At 35.0% G+C, this 15,196-nt stretch overlaps 1 protein-coding gene across 1 annotated transcript; it reads right to left on the minus strand.

Annotated features, from left to right (window-relative positions):
* On the minus strand, positions 1-2,526 carry LOC128244559 (calmodulin-like protein 3). Its single transcript, XM_052962555.1, has 5 exons — positions 2,514-2,526; positions 2,038-2,196; positions 1,129-1,285; positions 212-315; positions 1-65 (listed from the first exon to the last, which is right to left on the minus strand). The coding sequence occupies exons 1-5, from the start codon at positions 2,524-2,526 to the stop codon at positions 1-3; spliced, it is 498 nt and encodes a 165-aa protein (XP_052818515.1).
* Positions 2,527-15,196: the final 12,670 nt, after the last annotated feature.

A 15,196-nucleotide genomic window follows, 5' to 3' on the forward strand; every position in this document is an offset into this window, starting at 1 on the left:
TTATTGTCCGCAATCAAAAGTCTTTCCGATCGCTGCCTGTCCAATCGAGATGATTTGAACGAATTCTGGAAACATACAAACAGCCATAATAAAGAGATAATATGGTAGCACGTGATGTTATACATGCATAAACTAATTTAAATATCAACGATCAATGACGAAGGAATCAAATGAAGTAACATTAATTGTTTAAAAAACGTTCTTCGAATACCTTCAACGTTTAGCGTGTCTGTATCCCCATCCCGGTCAACGTTGCTGAACACAGAGTCAATCTCATCGTCCGCCAACTTGCAATTGTTTTTCTCCATGAACTCTCTGGTATGAAACAAAAATGGTCAATGCAGATCCATCATAGAATAATCTATACAATATATTTCATATCTGCGGATGGCCAATACGGATTCACTATACAATCATCTATGCAATATAGTTAAAATAGGTGGGTGGTCAATACAGTCCCACCATACAATCGTCTATACAATATAGTTAACATACGTGGATGGCCAATACAGTTCCACCATACAATCGTCTATACAATATAGTTAACATACGTGGATGGCCAATACAGTTCCACCATACAATCGTCTATACAATATAGTTAACATACGTGGATGGCCAAATACAGTTCCACCATACAATCGTCTATACAATATAGTTAACATACGTGGATGGCCAATACAGTCACACCATTCAATCGTCTATACAATATAGTTAACATACGTGGATGGCCAATACAATCCCACCATACAATCGTCTATACAATATAGTTAACATACGTGGATGGCCAATACAGTCCCACCATACAATCGTCTATACAATATAGTTAACATACGTGGATGGCCAATACAATCCCACCATACAATCGTCTATACAATATAGTTAACATACGTGGATGGCCAATACAGTCCCACCATACAATCGTCTATACAATATAGTTAACATACGTGGATGGCCAATACAGTCCCACCATACAATCGTCTATACAATATAGTTAACATACGTGGATGGCCAATACAGTCCCACCATACAATCGTCTATACAATATAGTTAACATACGTGGATGGCCAATACAGTCCCATCATACAATCGTCTATAAAATATAGTTAACATAAAGTCATATACGAATACCTGAATTCATTTTTGTCAATCAAGCCATTCCCGTCTTTGTCTATGACTTTCATCATGGTTTTAGTCGCAGATCTAATTCGAGTAACCGGGTCCCCCATTACTTCCATAAACTCGACCATGAACTGCTTTAACTCCGCCTTCGAGATTGCACCGTCACCTGCCAGAAGGCAGATAATTAATAATCCTCTTCGGAATATTGCACCGTCGCCTGACAGAACATATTCACTACTCATATTTTGAGATGGCACTGCCACTTGCCGGAAAGCACATATTGACTACTCATATTTTGAGATGGCACTTCCACTTGCCGGAAAGCACATGTTCACTACTCATATTTTGAGATGGCACTGCCACTTGCCGGAAAGCACATATTGACTACTCATATTTTGAGATGGCACTTCCACTTGCCATAAAGCACATATTCACTACTCATATTTTGAGATGGCACTGCCACTTGCCGGAAAGCACATATTGACTACTCATATTTTGAGATGGCACTTCCACTTGCCGGAAAGCACATGTTCACTACTCATATTTTGAGATGGCACTGCCACTTGCCGGAAAGCACATATTGACTACTCATATTTTGAGATGGCACTTCCACTTGCCATAAAGCACATATTCACTACTTATAATTTGAGATGGCACTGCCACTTGCCAGAAAGCGCATATTTACTTCTCCTATCTCGGGATGCCGCAACCATCTGCCCGGAAGTGCATGTCTACTAACAATTATTTTCAATTCTTGACTACCTGTATGTATGTATGTATTAATGATGTACTTGTGAAATGTGAACAGAATTTGATCCGTAGGTTCCAACGACCAGGTTCTTATTTCTAGAGGTATCATATGCATATGTTTACTGTACAATATATACTTAAAATACACAACGTAAACGACATATTTACCATTTTTGTCTATTTTGTCACAATATCCCATAATCTCCAACTCTGTGGGATTCTGGCCCATTAGCTGGGTCAAATGCCGCAGGGCGAAGCCTTTCACTTCGTCGAACGTTAACCAGCCATTCCCGTCTGTGTCTAGCGTACGAAATATTGCGTCCAGATCTGAAAGAAGTTGATTTCTTGTTCATGGTTAAATGTACAATGGATTCTAATGGAATGCATTACAAAAACAATATAAAATGCATTTATTTAATATTAGTTTAACTTTCTTTTTTAAATTTCCAAGTTTAGGGTAAATCGATATCGTGTATGTGTGCGTGTGATATTTACAACTATTAAAAGCAAATAATTCTTTGATAAGACATCTGCAAATGCTGAATAATGTTTTGTGTTGAAGTGTTCTATCACATACTTGAAATTAAATAAGGGGGAAATGGGTTCTAGACTAACCGTCGTTGACTTATAAATATATTACATACAGGTGTTCGACATTAGCACACCCTCTAATGAGCGTAAACATAAACAAATGGTTACAAAATACATGAATCTTTATTTTAAGTCAGGTACATGTATTTGGTAACAAGAAACATTAGCACAATGAGCTATTTTCCGACATGAATAACAAACATACAGAACATATCAAAACATGACAATGAGCTTGTGACCTGGAAATTAAAGCATATTTACTTTTAAATAGGTAAAATATTGGAAGTATTATTTACAAAAGCAGTTTCTTATTATATTCATGTATACAATTACAATAAAATGGATTAGAGCACTGAATTCAATGATAACATCAACTAGTTTTCCGAATGTACGGTCAGTCCACACGCGCATGTTTCCTCTAGTTGACATACCACTGCAAAATGGTTAGTTCTTTCAAGAGTATTAACTGAATGATAGGCGTGTACATTTTAAACAGCAAAATTGTAAGAAACATTATGTACATGGCAATTACAGCATGGAACAGTGATGTTTAGCTGGTAAAAATGTTATAGTTGATTTAGCTTGTTAGAAAAACTCTTTGAAAAGTGTTGCTAAAAGGAGGTATTTACTGTATCATGTAACTTAAAAAGTACACGATGTTCTTGATATAATCAGAAACAGTAGCGTACAAAGGCACAGTTGCTCTTGTGAGGGGGTCAATCCTTACACAGAGGTAACCCCTAAACCTCTGCGCGGCCACTGTTCTGACAAAATTAGCTCCTATCACTGTGTAAGAATATTAATTGAAAATGCCAAATCATAACACCTAACCAAATACTTGCCGGAAGAAAAACACAAGAAATTGTATGTGTTCAATATATTTTATATAAATTTAAAAAAATCATTAATAGATATAAGCCCTTGTTTAATAATTTGATAACTTTTATTCATATTTCAAATGCCTGCTGGTATTTAAATGCCACATTTTGTCCAGTGGGTGTAGGCCATCCCACTGAAAACAAAACTCCCTTTTCCGTTAAGTTTCCGTAAAACACATAATAATTCTCAATTTCTTCTTATTTGTTTCAGTTATAAATTATTACTTGCACATTGAGCATTTACAAGAGGGACATATTCAGGTGCGGATCAACCTTTAAATTCCAGGTAGTTTTAAGAACACCTTATTTCTTTTTTGGGGGGGGGGGGGGCTGTTCCATACCTGAATGGCCTTAAAGCGGACAGAGTTCTTCCCAAATTAAGTGGTTCTTGCTGATGGCACATCTTCACAGTTTTCATATCTGAGATTAAAATTACAGAACAGAACAGAACAGAACAGATTTTATTTTCACTTAAACTTATACAGTTTTTCGTGATAAACATACATATTGCATACAAATACATGAATTGTACAATTATACAATGTAGTAAGCAGACACATAATAAACGGATAGCTATGGATGAACTAATATAACTAGACTTTAAATGTTGTTTAACATAACATATGACATATTTCGTTACAAAGTTATTTTGGAACATAATATTGTCTTAAATATTGTTCAATATAAGAACATAATAGTCACGGAAACATGTGATGCATGATATTTTGTACTGATTGTTATTACAGAATATTTGACATATTAACAACTCAAAATTGCATATATCAAACTATATAAATGTTGTATTATTCATCGATATGAATCTTACAAATAATAATGATATCAACAAGTTTACATACATAATCACAATACATGTAGCTACACATGTACCAACATATCATATCTTATTTTAAAAGCCTCGTACACGTATTTGGCTAACATGGGTAGCTCTTTTTTATTTTGAGTACATAATAGTTGTACAAACTTAAACATACTAGGTCTAACCCTATAGTATCTTTTTATATACGTCTGTCTTAATTGACTAAATCTAGAACACTTAAACACAAAATGAAACTCATCTTCTCTCTTACATATCTTAAAAGCTAAAAGGTTTTGAACATATTCTAGTAGGATACCGTTCATTTGTAAGTTTCAATAGCGATGTATCTTAACCTGCTCATATGTTATGTTGGCAATTGGCCTCAATGAAGACGATTTTCGTAAGTTGAGGTATTATCATTAAAAACAATCATTAAAACAAATTTTAAAGCTCTGTATTGAATCTTTTCCAAAATCGAGTCTGTGTTGGTCTTGCTACAAAAAATCCAAACAACAGGACAGTAGGTGAATTTGGATCTGATATAGGATTTAAAGATAATAAGCTTAGTATTGACTGTCAAAAAAATGCTAAGTCTTTGAAGGATATTCAGAAGCTGCTTTTTGCACATTTTAGAAATCTGGGCATCAAAACTCAATAAACTATCTACCTCAACGCCAAAAAGTTTAACTTTCTCTTCACAAACAATAGTATGATTAAGAATATTCAATTGCTTTATTTCTTTAACAGACTTCGACCCAACTCAAATTGCTTGAAATTTGTCAGGGTTAGCATGCATTTTATTGGAAATCAAAATGTTACTTTCTTCTAGAGAGGTCTTAATAACATCAGGATTTTTATCAGCCACCTAAAGAGTATTGTCGTCTGCATATGTATTCAATGCAGCCTTATTGATAAAGTTGAAGATGTCATTGAGAAAGATGTTGAAGAGTAGGGGCCCTAATATTGATCCTTGTGGCATGCCTTCTAGGATGGATTCACACTTACTGGTAATTTGAAGAAAGTTTGTCTTTGTAAGATAGATGTGCATACGTTTACATGCTGGGGCTGAGATACCGTATGCATTAAGCGTGTCTTGAGATCATGGGGAAGACAGTCTAATGCTTTTGAGATGTCCATTAGAACTGCACCTATATATTTGTTCTCATCATGGGCTTTTTCCAGTCTTCCACCAGCCTTTAAAAGGTAGTTAGACATCCAAATGTTGTTCTGATGCTGACATAAAGGATGAACAATTGTATCAAAATGACTACGGTTATCAGTTGCTCACTCATGGTCCGCCCATATAATTTGGAAGTTGATGGTAAAATACTGACTGGCCTATTGGTCTTTTATATAAAGGGGTCATCTTTCTTGAAGATAGTGGTAACGTGTGCTATCTTCAGACTTTTTGTTTCGGATGGGAACTTTTAACGGTATCTCTGCCATCAATGATGATTTTGGGAGGAATCAGATATATTCCACCAAACGGCGTCAATGAGGTTACAAACGTCCAAAAGGTATGTGATATTTAATGTTACATGTGTATTTCATCAAACATCTCTTCAAGATTAAAAAAATGGGTACAAAGGTGCACCGGTGCTTTGATAACAACAAGCTTTGAAAGTTACCAACTTGTTCACATTTATTTTCATCACAGAACAGTAACAAGTAGGTAGAACGTTACTGATTGATATAAGTAACGTGCGGATAAATTACAACAATATTCAAATCTACGAACGCTTCTTGGCATGGTAACACGTTTCGCGTTCATTGTGGGCAACTTATCTATGCAATATTACATAACATTATTATATACAATCGCTTCTTTGATGAATATTGATGAAGTATTGCATCTTTTTATTCGAAACTAACAGCTTGAATGGTCGTTTAAGGCAAAGTTTATTTGAAATTGCAAGTAACAGTTTCAATTTTATTTGTAAAACTGAAATATTAAACTGAAAACCTTGACCTTACGACATTGTGTCGTGCGCGCGTTGGAAAAATGGCCAAATAACTTTAAATGCATTACCTTTTTCTATGTGTCTTTAACTTTTGGAAAAGAATCAAGAATTTATTCTTCCCTCTTTAACTTGTTTACATGAAATGTGTATACTGCTTAAAAGAAAGAAAACAATAACCATTCATAGTCATATTTTATTAATGTATTATATTGTCGCGTTAAAACGTTTTAATTTATAATATGTGTACAAATAATCAAATAAAAAACTACACATGAATACGCCAAATTACCTGAACATTGTAATTTAAACATTATACAAATAAATACTTCCCATAAATTATTAACTACATTTCAATACATCTCAATATACAACACACATCTCAATATACAACATGTAAAACAACAACTTAACAAACAAAGGGTAGGGTGGACGGGAAATTTCCTTACAACTGTCTCACACGACAAACAAAGATCGAATGAAAATAAATATGCGTAACTTTTCTACTTTCCAGAGGTAAAATAAAACAGCCAATCAAACGTTTTCTAAAATAAAAACTAACGCCAATTTATTAACGTCCAATCCGAAAGATCCAAAATATTAATATCTACTACTTTTGCATGTGCTTTAATCATGTCTCATACTCCGTCTAAACGTCGAAGAATTGAACTGTCCCTAGAGGACAAAATGAATCTCATTAGAGATTCTGAGAAAATCCCTAAGCCTACAATCAAGGTATGTTTACTGTATGAAATCTTTGAATTTGCTGTTTATTTTCAATTTCAGTTTTAATTTCGCTATTACAGTGCATTAAAAATGTTTCATTCGATTTCAGATTCTCGCTCGGGAAATCAACAGTGGGCGACCTCATAAAAAAAGGACGTCTTAAAGAAACTTTGGTCAACAAACGCTACTCCTGAGAAATGTCGCTTTAACAACGAGTCCAAATTCCAACAGTTAGACAACTTAATGTATGACTGGTTGAGCCGAGTTCGAGCCAAGAACATTAATGTAGCCGGTCCATTCATCCGGGAAAAGTTCGCTGAGGAACTTGTAATTAGTGATTTTAAGGCGTCAAATGGGTGATTAGGACGGTGGAAAATTCGCCATTCTGTGAAACAATTCAAAGTGTTTGGGGAAAGTGAATGGATTTAAATCACGGAATTTTTTGGGGGGTATGCTCTTGAAAATGCCTTCAACTGTGACGAGACTGGGCTTTACTACAGGGCTCTGCCAGATAAAACTCTAGCCGCCAAAGGGGAAAATACGAAAGGAACTAAAGTGTCTAAGGATAGAATAACCGTTATTTTTGCCTGTAGTGGGTCTGGTGAGAAACTTAAACCATTAGTGATAGGGAAAGTGGAAAACCCTAGGTGCTTCAAAAATGTGAAAAAAACGGTAAAAGTGAAATACACAAACAAAAAGAAAGCGTGGATGAATAACAACCTGTTTAAGGAGTGGCTGGGGGAACTAAATGCTGACATGCGCGCGAAAGGCAGACGCATTCTCCTGATAACAACAAGCTTTGAAAGTTACCAACTTGTTCACATTTATTTTCATCACAGAACAGTAACAAGTAGGCAGAACTTTACTGAGTGATATAAGTAACGTGCGGATAAATTACAACAATATTCAAATCTACGATCTTCAACTTCCCTTTAAAGGTTAACTCAGTTAATATTTTGAGTAAACTTACTCCGTACATCAAATCCTCACTCAACAAGAATCCTCACTATACCGGAAATTTTGCCCAGTCCGGACCTTGTCCGGTTTAGTGAGTTTCCACTGTATAAATAGAACGGACACTATTTTCCTTTTCGTGAAAATTATTAGCTTTTTTATAATTAAATATAACAATTGTTAACATACTTTTATGAGGTTTGAGTGTATATCTCACTCAATGTTAGTACATTATTTAATTCATAAGACCGCTTTTGGACCAAAAATGAAACTTCCCGACCATGTATCTGAAAACTCTTATATCATAATAAAACATTATTATACACCTTGATACCGAAAATTCAGAAAAAAAATACAATATCAGATTTAAAAATGGCTGTGGTGGGAATCGAACCCGACTGGAAGTGTTAAGATAAAACTCTAAACTGGCACCATAACCACTCGCCCTCTAGAAAGTAAGCTGATAATGTTAACCTTTATCGAATATATCGGTAGCATCACACGATAATTTCAATCAACCAATCACGGTACAACCTTTAGGTAAATAGCGTTAATTACGTTTTTCAAGATCGTTGACAATATTTGAGCGTTTATCAACATTTGTTGCAGAGTTCCAACCGTCAATAAATGCATTTTACAAACCATGAAATAGTCCCTTTAAATCGTAACGAACATACATATGTTTTAATGAATTAAGTACATGTAACTTAAATTTCACTGTTAAAAGTAAAAACAATATACGCCGATGCTCCTTATTTCATATTTACCTTTATTGCAATTTTCCGTCCAATCGACCTAAAATGTATGGAAACGTTATGTGATTAAAAATATGTTGTTCTCTTTTTTAACAATATTATTTACCTAATCAGCCTTCGCTGGCACAGTTAAATATTATCTTAAAATGCCACGTTTTGGATTTTACATAATTAAACATTTATAATATCATTTGATTCATAAGTTATTTCTAAAACTCACCTTGTATGTAGACATTTTTTTTCAAATCCCGTTTTATTTAATTATAGTTTCCTTTTATCCACTTTGACTGTTCAAAGTTAACTGGTCGTCTCACTGGCTAACAGTGCAACACTATGAGGCAATATAGCAATTCAAGTAGAATATAGGTATCACCGAACCAAACCAAGTTGTCAATATTGGCTAATCAATACTTCAGGGGAATGTTTGGATTGACTAAATATTCACCGCAATATCAAATCATTGGCCAATGACTTATGTCCTTATAACAATTATCACAGAAACAAACCAAAATATGTCTTAGGGGGAATGTTTGAAATAACGAAGTATTCACAACAATGCCCACTCTCAAGTGCATGGAGGCTACATTATGTATTGGTGTTCACACTTAATTGTGGATCAATCGGATATTATTCTCAGAGTCTTTAGATCAATTTTGACGAAAGACCCCCGACATTAGTTTAAAGGTTTTACGTCATTTGGTGTTCTCACTTATTTGTGGGCCAAAACAGTCAAGGATTTTTTTTCAAAATTGCAATGCCTTTATTCTCTGTAATTATTTAGAAGCAGATTTGTGTCGGTCTTCATCATTTGGTAATCATCTATTTCACATAGAACTCTGTGAGTTCTGCGCGGAATAGCGCGCGTTGTCTGAGGGCATTTAAATCTTATGTAAAGCACCTGAAATTAAAATAGATGTTTAAATAATAAAAATATCCTACACATGGGGACAATATTCGGCTTTCGAATGTAAAATCTAACTCAAATATGAACTTAACAAGTCGTGATGATCATGACCATACTTTACTTTACCATGACTTAATTACTCATAACAACAACGCACAGGATACAGTAAAAATGGCCGTCATAGCGAATTTTCATGGGTTGATATTATCTGGTTAAACAGGAGTTAATTTCCTGCACCCGCTAGCCGAGTTATTGAAAATATTCGGAGTTTCTTTGGACTAAATTCTGCGTTTTTTCATACTGCCTTATGTAACCTTCCTCTAAGCTTAATAACTACTCATCGCTCCACAACTATCAGACAACTATCAGTATATTGTGTCCCTTTTCCACATGTTTATTAGTTTTGGTTCGGTATTTAATTTTGGTAAATATTCATCTTCTAAGTCTTATGATTATAAATCAGGAATCCCTAGTTTGGGGAGAGCATCATTTTTTAATGACATGGAGTGATTGTTATATTTAAATTAATATCCTCCCCAACACGACAGATCACTTTTACTTCGAGGTAGTTCATGTATAAGTGCAACAGCATTAGCCCATTATATTTCTCATTACTCTCTTTACAAATCCACAAAGTCGTTCATAAATCCACCAATGGTGCCAGCACTTGTGTTAGGTGTGTAAGTTTTTTCTACCCTCATCGGGGTAAGACCCATTCGACGAGTGCTCCGACATGATTGCATGTACATTGTGTATTAGTAATTTTAAGTTTTTGACGAACAGACAAAATGTAACCCTGGTTAGAGCAACCCTGGTAATATAGCGTGCACCAGTGTATAGCACTGTCACACGGGAACCCAATTTAACGTCTCTCCCGTAAAACGATATGTATGTTTAGTGGTGCGGTGGGGAATCGAACCTGCGACCCCTGGACTTTATAGTCAAGTGCGTTTAAACTAGATCACGAATCCGCCACAAGGTGATAGCTCAACGATAAACGAACATTTATTGCCTGGTCTGTTGCAAAATACTTCGCAGTATCGCAACGTATCACATTGTCTAAAATGTCAATGTTGTTTGTTCAGTTATACTGGCCAATATATTAACTGCGAAGCATTATCACTTTGCTACTGATGTATACAATTATGTGCAATAAAATGCTAAAAAAACCTTCCCGCAGTCTAAATATTGCACTAATTTCAATTGAACTCCCCCTGTCACAAAATAAGTGAATAGCCACAGCCACACTGTACATCTTTTATGTATATTTTGTTTTATTTTGTCAAACAAGGATCCAAATTAGTCATGTTAGGTTCTTAAAAAAGTATAGCTTCTGTAACATGCGATTTCGGTAAGTGGGGGTATTTGTCTTGTCTCCCTTTAACTCAGCGACACAAAATTGTTCGCACTGCTGCGGTGCCTTTATCTAATACCTTTTTTGAAGTTTGTTCCTACATTGCGTATAGTTTGTCCGACACTGATATGTGGTTGTAATTGTAAACTATGTGAATATGTCTTGCGTTGAACGTACAAATGGCTATCTAGTATGAAAGCTTATTTCAGAGTGTTCAAATCTGATAATGTATCATCGTCTAAAAAAGCTCTGGTTTTTTTTTCTGCTTTCTCTTTGAGTATGTAAAAATCACAAAATATTGTGAACAAGTTCATGATGCTAGTTTTGTTTACTGCAATGCCAAGGATAACTGGTCTAAATCTGTAAAGAATGTGTTAGACACCCTCGGTTTTAGTTATATTTGGTCTTCTGATCATATAAACAATTCTTGTTTTATATCATTAAGACAACGCCTCCACGATCAATATGTACAACAGTGGGCTGATACCATTCATTCACAACCAAAGTAAAATTATTATAAACAATTCAAGGTAAATTTTGAAAAGTATCTCGGTTTAAATAATTATTAATGATAAATATAGAATTGCATTATCGAGATTCCGACTATGTTCTCACTCTCTTGAAATAGAAGTTGGAAGGTTCAATAATGTTGCACGTCTAGAACGAAAATGTTAACTATGCAATACTAATATGGTTGAGTCTGAATTTCATTTTTTGCTTGATTGTCCTTTTTATTATGATTTACGTCAACAATTCAATATTTCCAATTCATCGAATACCTTGAAAAAAATCAGGGTTTTAATGTCTTCAAAAAACACAAACAATATTAGAATTGTATATAAATACATTTACAATGCTTTTCAACGACGTTCTGCCAGCATTGATGCAGTTGCTTCTTAGTTACAATAAAGAAAATTATGATTGTGTCCTTTATATTATGTACGTGTGTGTTTTTTTTGTTTAGTTTATTTTGTATTTGTCACCTTTTCAATTTGTGTACATCTCATCCTATGTGTATGTTCATGGCCAAAGGCTTATGTATTGCCGATATTGCCAATAAACTTGAAACTTGTAAAAATCAAAGCGCCAAAAAGTAGTCGATCATCGTTTAATTCATTGAAGGTAAGATAGCCACTGCCTTTTTTGTTTATCCTTTGTTAAGTATCTTACGAACAGCAAAAACATATTCTGCCAAGCGTATAAACTTGGTCATAGTCGAAAAGTCTTCGATGTTAAGTCCAAATAAATCAGAACTGCACTCAGAGCAGGAAGTTCATCATTCGCAGCATTTGACTCAATTAAATCCACAGAATTATCTACACTTTTTTGTTTCGTTCTCGCTTTGAGTTGTTTTATCACTTATATCTGATTTTGGCCATTCATTCAATTTCGTCAATTACCACATGGGTCCCGACCCCCGCAATGCAAACTTTCTCAGCACTTGTTCCCCGACTAGTTTTCATTGCATTATTTAAACATCTGCAGGATTTTCCTTCGTTGAAGCATAGCCAAATGTAACGTATGTATGACCTTTAATTTCAGGAACTCTATTTCTTATGAAAATTGGTTGCTCTTTCTCTGGCGAACCAAAGTTCAAAATAAATTGTGTTTGCATCAGTCTATAGAAACGTTTGCACAGCTTCAAGATCCAACTGCTGATACGTTAAAAACCGCACATTAAGCAAGACGGCCATCAACTCCAACTTTGAAATTGTAAGCTGCTTCACCTGTGCAAGCCAAATGTTTCTTTCTTGTTGTCTTACCTTTTATAAGACACGTTTATCTTGTTCAATTATTTTTTCGTCTCAATTGAAACCACGTTTCCAGACAGACGAAATAAATTGCTTTCCCCATGCATTTAAAGCAACTAGAGAATTTGGGTCAAAAGGGTCGAAAACTGAAGAAACCGTTAAACAATAGTAAGTGAATCGAATGTCAGAGTAAACGCATCATTCTCGATCTCGATAGCCCAAGTGTAACCTAAAACACTCATAGACCAGGGAATTGCTATATGGGATCGATGAAAAATATTTGCTATGGAACTGTTTGATAACCATTCTCTAGGGTTCATCGATGCGTCATTGAAAATGTACCATGCTTGTGTATATGTTAGAAAAGCATCACTTTTCGAGTCAGATCCAGTGATGAAATTGTCAACATACATTCGGCATCCCTTAAACTTGTTGCCAAACTGTCTAGAGAAGCAACTAGAAGGAATGGAATAGAGAACGGGACTCGGCAAAATAAATATTCGTCAACAGATTCATTGCAAGCTACTGAGTTCTCACTATCTTTCATCCAGACAAAATCGCATGACATTTGGTCAGGTTGTAACCCTATTCAGCAAAACGCTTCTCAATATCGGTCACAATTGCTTATTTGTGCAATCGAAACCGTAGAATTATTCAATAATGCCACATCAATTATGCAACATAACCGGTAGGTACTCTGTGGAGACCCTCATTAAAGATCATAGTATTTGTTCTGGTTTTTGCCTATGCATTGTAGACAATATGCAACTTGGTAGTTGATTTCTATATTGTTATTTCTGAATGATGCGGAATATAGTGCGTTACCCGATTCGTTGAAATGCATTCTACTTTCTACATTATACCTTTGTTTAGCTGTTTTTCAATTATTGTGTTGTTCTTTTGCATTAATTCAAGTTTGTTTTTCATGCATACCACGGTGGATTTCAGACAATCCAGAAAGTATTTCTGGTTTCTATACACGGCCAAGCAATTTGGCAGATATTATCTTGAAATTTTACTGTCTCAGAAATATGGCGTTTTCGGCGCGTGTGAGTGTTGGTCTATTAATTAAGTTCCGCTTTTACATGCAGAGGTTTTGTCAATGTCATTTTTTATGAAAACTACAGAAACAAGTCCAGTAGTCGAAAGTTTAAACATAAACCCCGTTTAGCGGTACAGCTAGGGTCAACGCCCATGACATAGAACACAAAAACAAACAATCACAAGCCAGAAAGATGGAACAACCGCATAAAACTCTTAAAACAACAAACTTCATATATAAAATTGTATATATAAAAAAACTAGGGATGTTTATCAAGGATTGTTAGGTACCGTCTTGGAACTCTCAGTAAAATGTAACTTTACTAGGAGTCTTAATTAGTTTGTGTGCACACCCAACAATCCCGAATAAAGTAAAAACGTAAATTGTAAATCTGATCCAAGTATGCATTAACTTGAGGAAAACTTAATAATAAAACAAATTATAATAAACTAATAGGTAAACCCAAAGTACTGGTATGATTAGGAATCTCGACTCTATCTGCAGACGAAGGAATACAATTCAGAGTACCCAATGGAAACACTTTTCAAAGTAGTCAACATGGTCACGTTGTCCTTGGTGTCATAAGCTCCAGTGTTTCAGCCTGCCACTGTCACACCGAGCTTAGGGCTAAACAAAGTACAAATTGAATGACACGTTTTTGACAGGTGGATAAGTCTAAATAGTAGTAGTTCCAATGATAAAGTTGTGTTTGAGAAAATCCACCCTCAATAGACATTGCATCCACATGGTCGAAGCTGTTTTGCTTTAACGCCCAAATTCTTCTCTGGCCTTCGTTGTATGATCCCACTGATTGGGGAAATATTCACTTTGACACTTACATACTTTTCGTCTTTTAGCTAGATTTACAATGGTGTGGCTCCTTTTGATTTGTCTCTTCCAAACAACATCGTATTTATTTCTTCGCAACTGTTTATTTTTGATTCAGCATTTAAGCTCTGTAATGTAAAAATAATGACAAATTTAAGAGAAACGAAAATGCCGACTGTCGGGCATTGCAAAAGTAGCTTTCGAGAACAGGTGTGTCGAAGTGTTTGAAGAAACTAGACCACCTATCATAATCCGGTAAAGAACGGGAGGTATGTTTCGTTATACTGTGCCATGTTTCAACGAAATATTGGCCTTGATCAGGCTATTTGCAAAACAGAAAATGACGTCATGAATAGGTAGGTGGAATGCGTCTATGAGCGAATTTTCGGGTTAATGTCTGAAAATTGGTATACGAATAGAAGAGCATATGCCCAGTTAGGGACTTTTACTTTTTTAATATTCGGAACAGTTTTGAAACTACGAGTCTACAAAATATACCACTGAGGTCAATTTTGAGACGTCTGTCATATTTTTGCGTTCCAGCTACAATAACCGATATTTTCATCAATTCTTCGTTTACCGCTATGAATTTTCAACCTCAAGTGCGTCTTTTGTCTTATGTTTGGATTATGTTTAAACTTTTTGCTACTGAGCTTGTTTCTGTAGCTTAAATATTGCAAAAACGTTCACGCACATTTAATTTTCTTTCTCTTGTTTTATGATTTTTATTTTAAATTCGTCTATAACGTCATTTTGCGCGGGAAAAACG

This window comes from Mya arenaria, chromosome 8, assembly GCF_026914265.1.
Source record: "Mya arenaria isolate MELC-2E11 chromosome 8, ASM2691426v1".
Lineage (NCBI taxonomy): Eukaryota > Metazoa > Mollusca > Bivalvia > Myida > Myidae > Mya > Mya arenaria.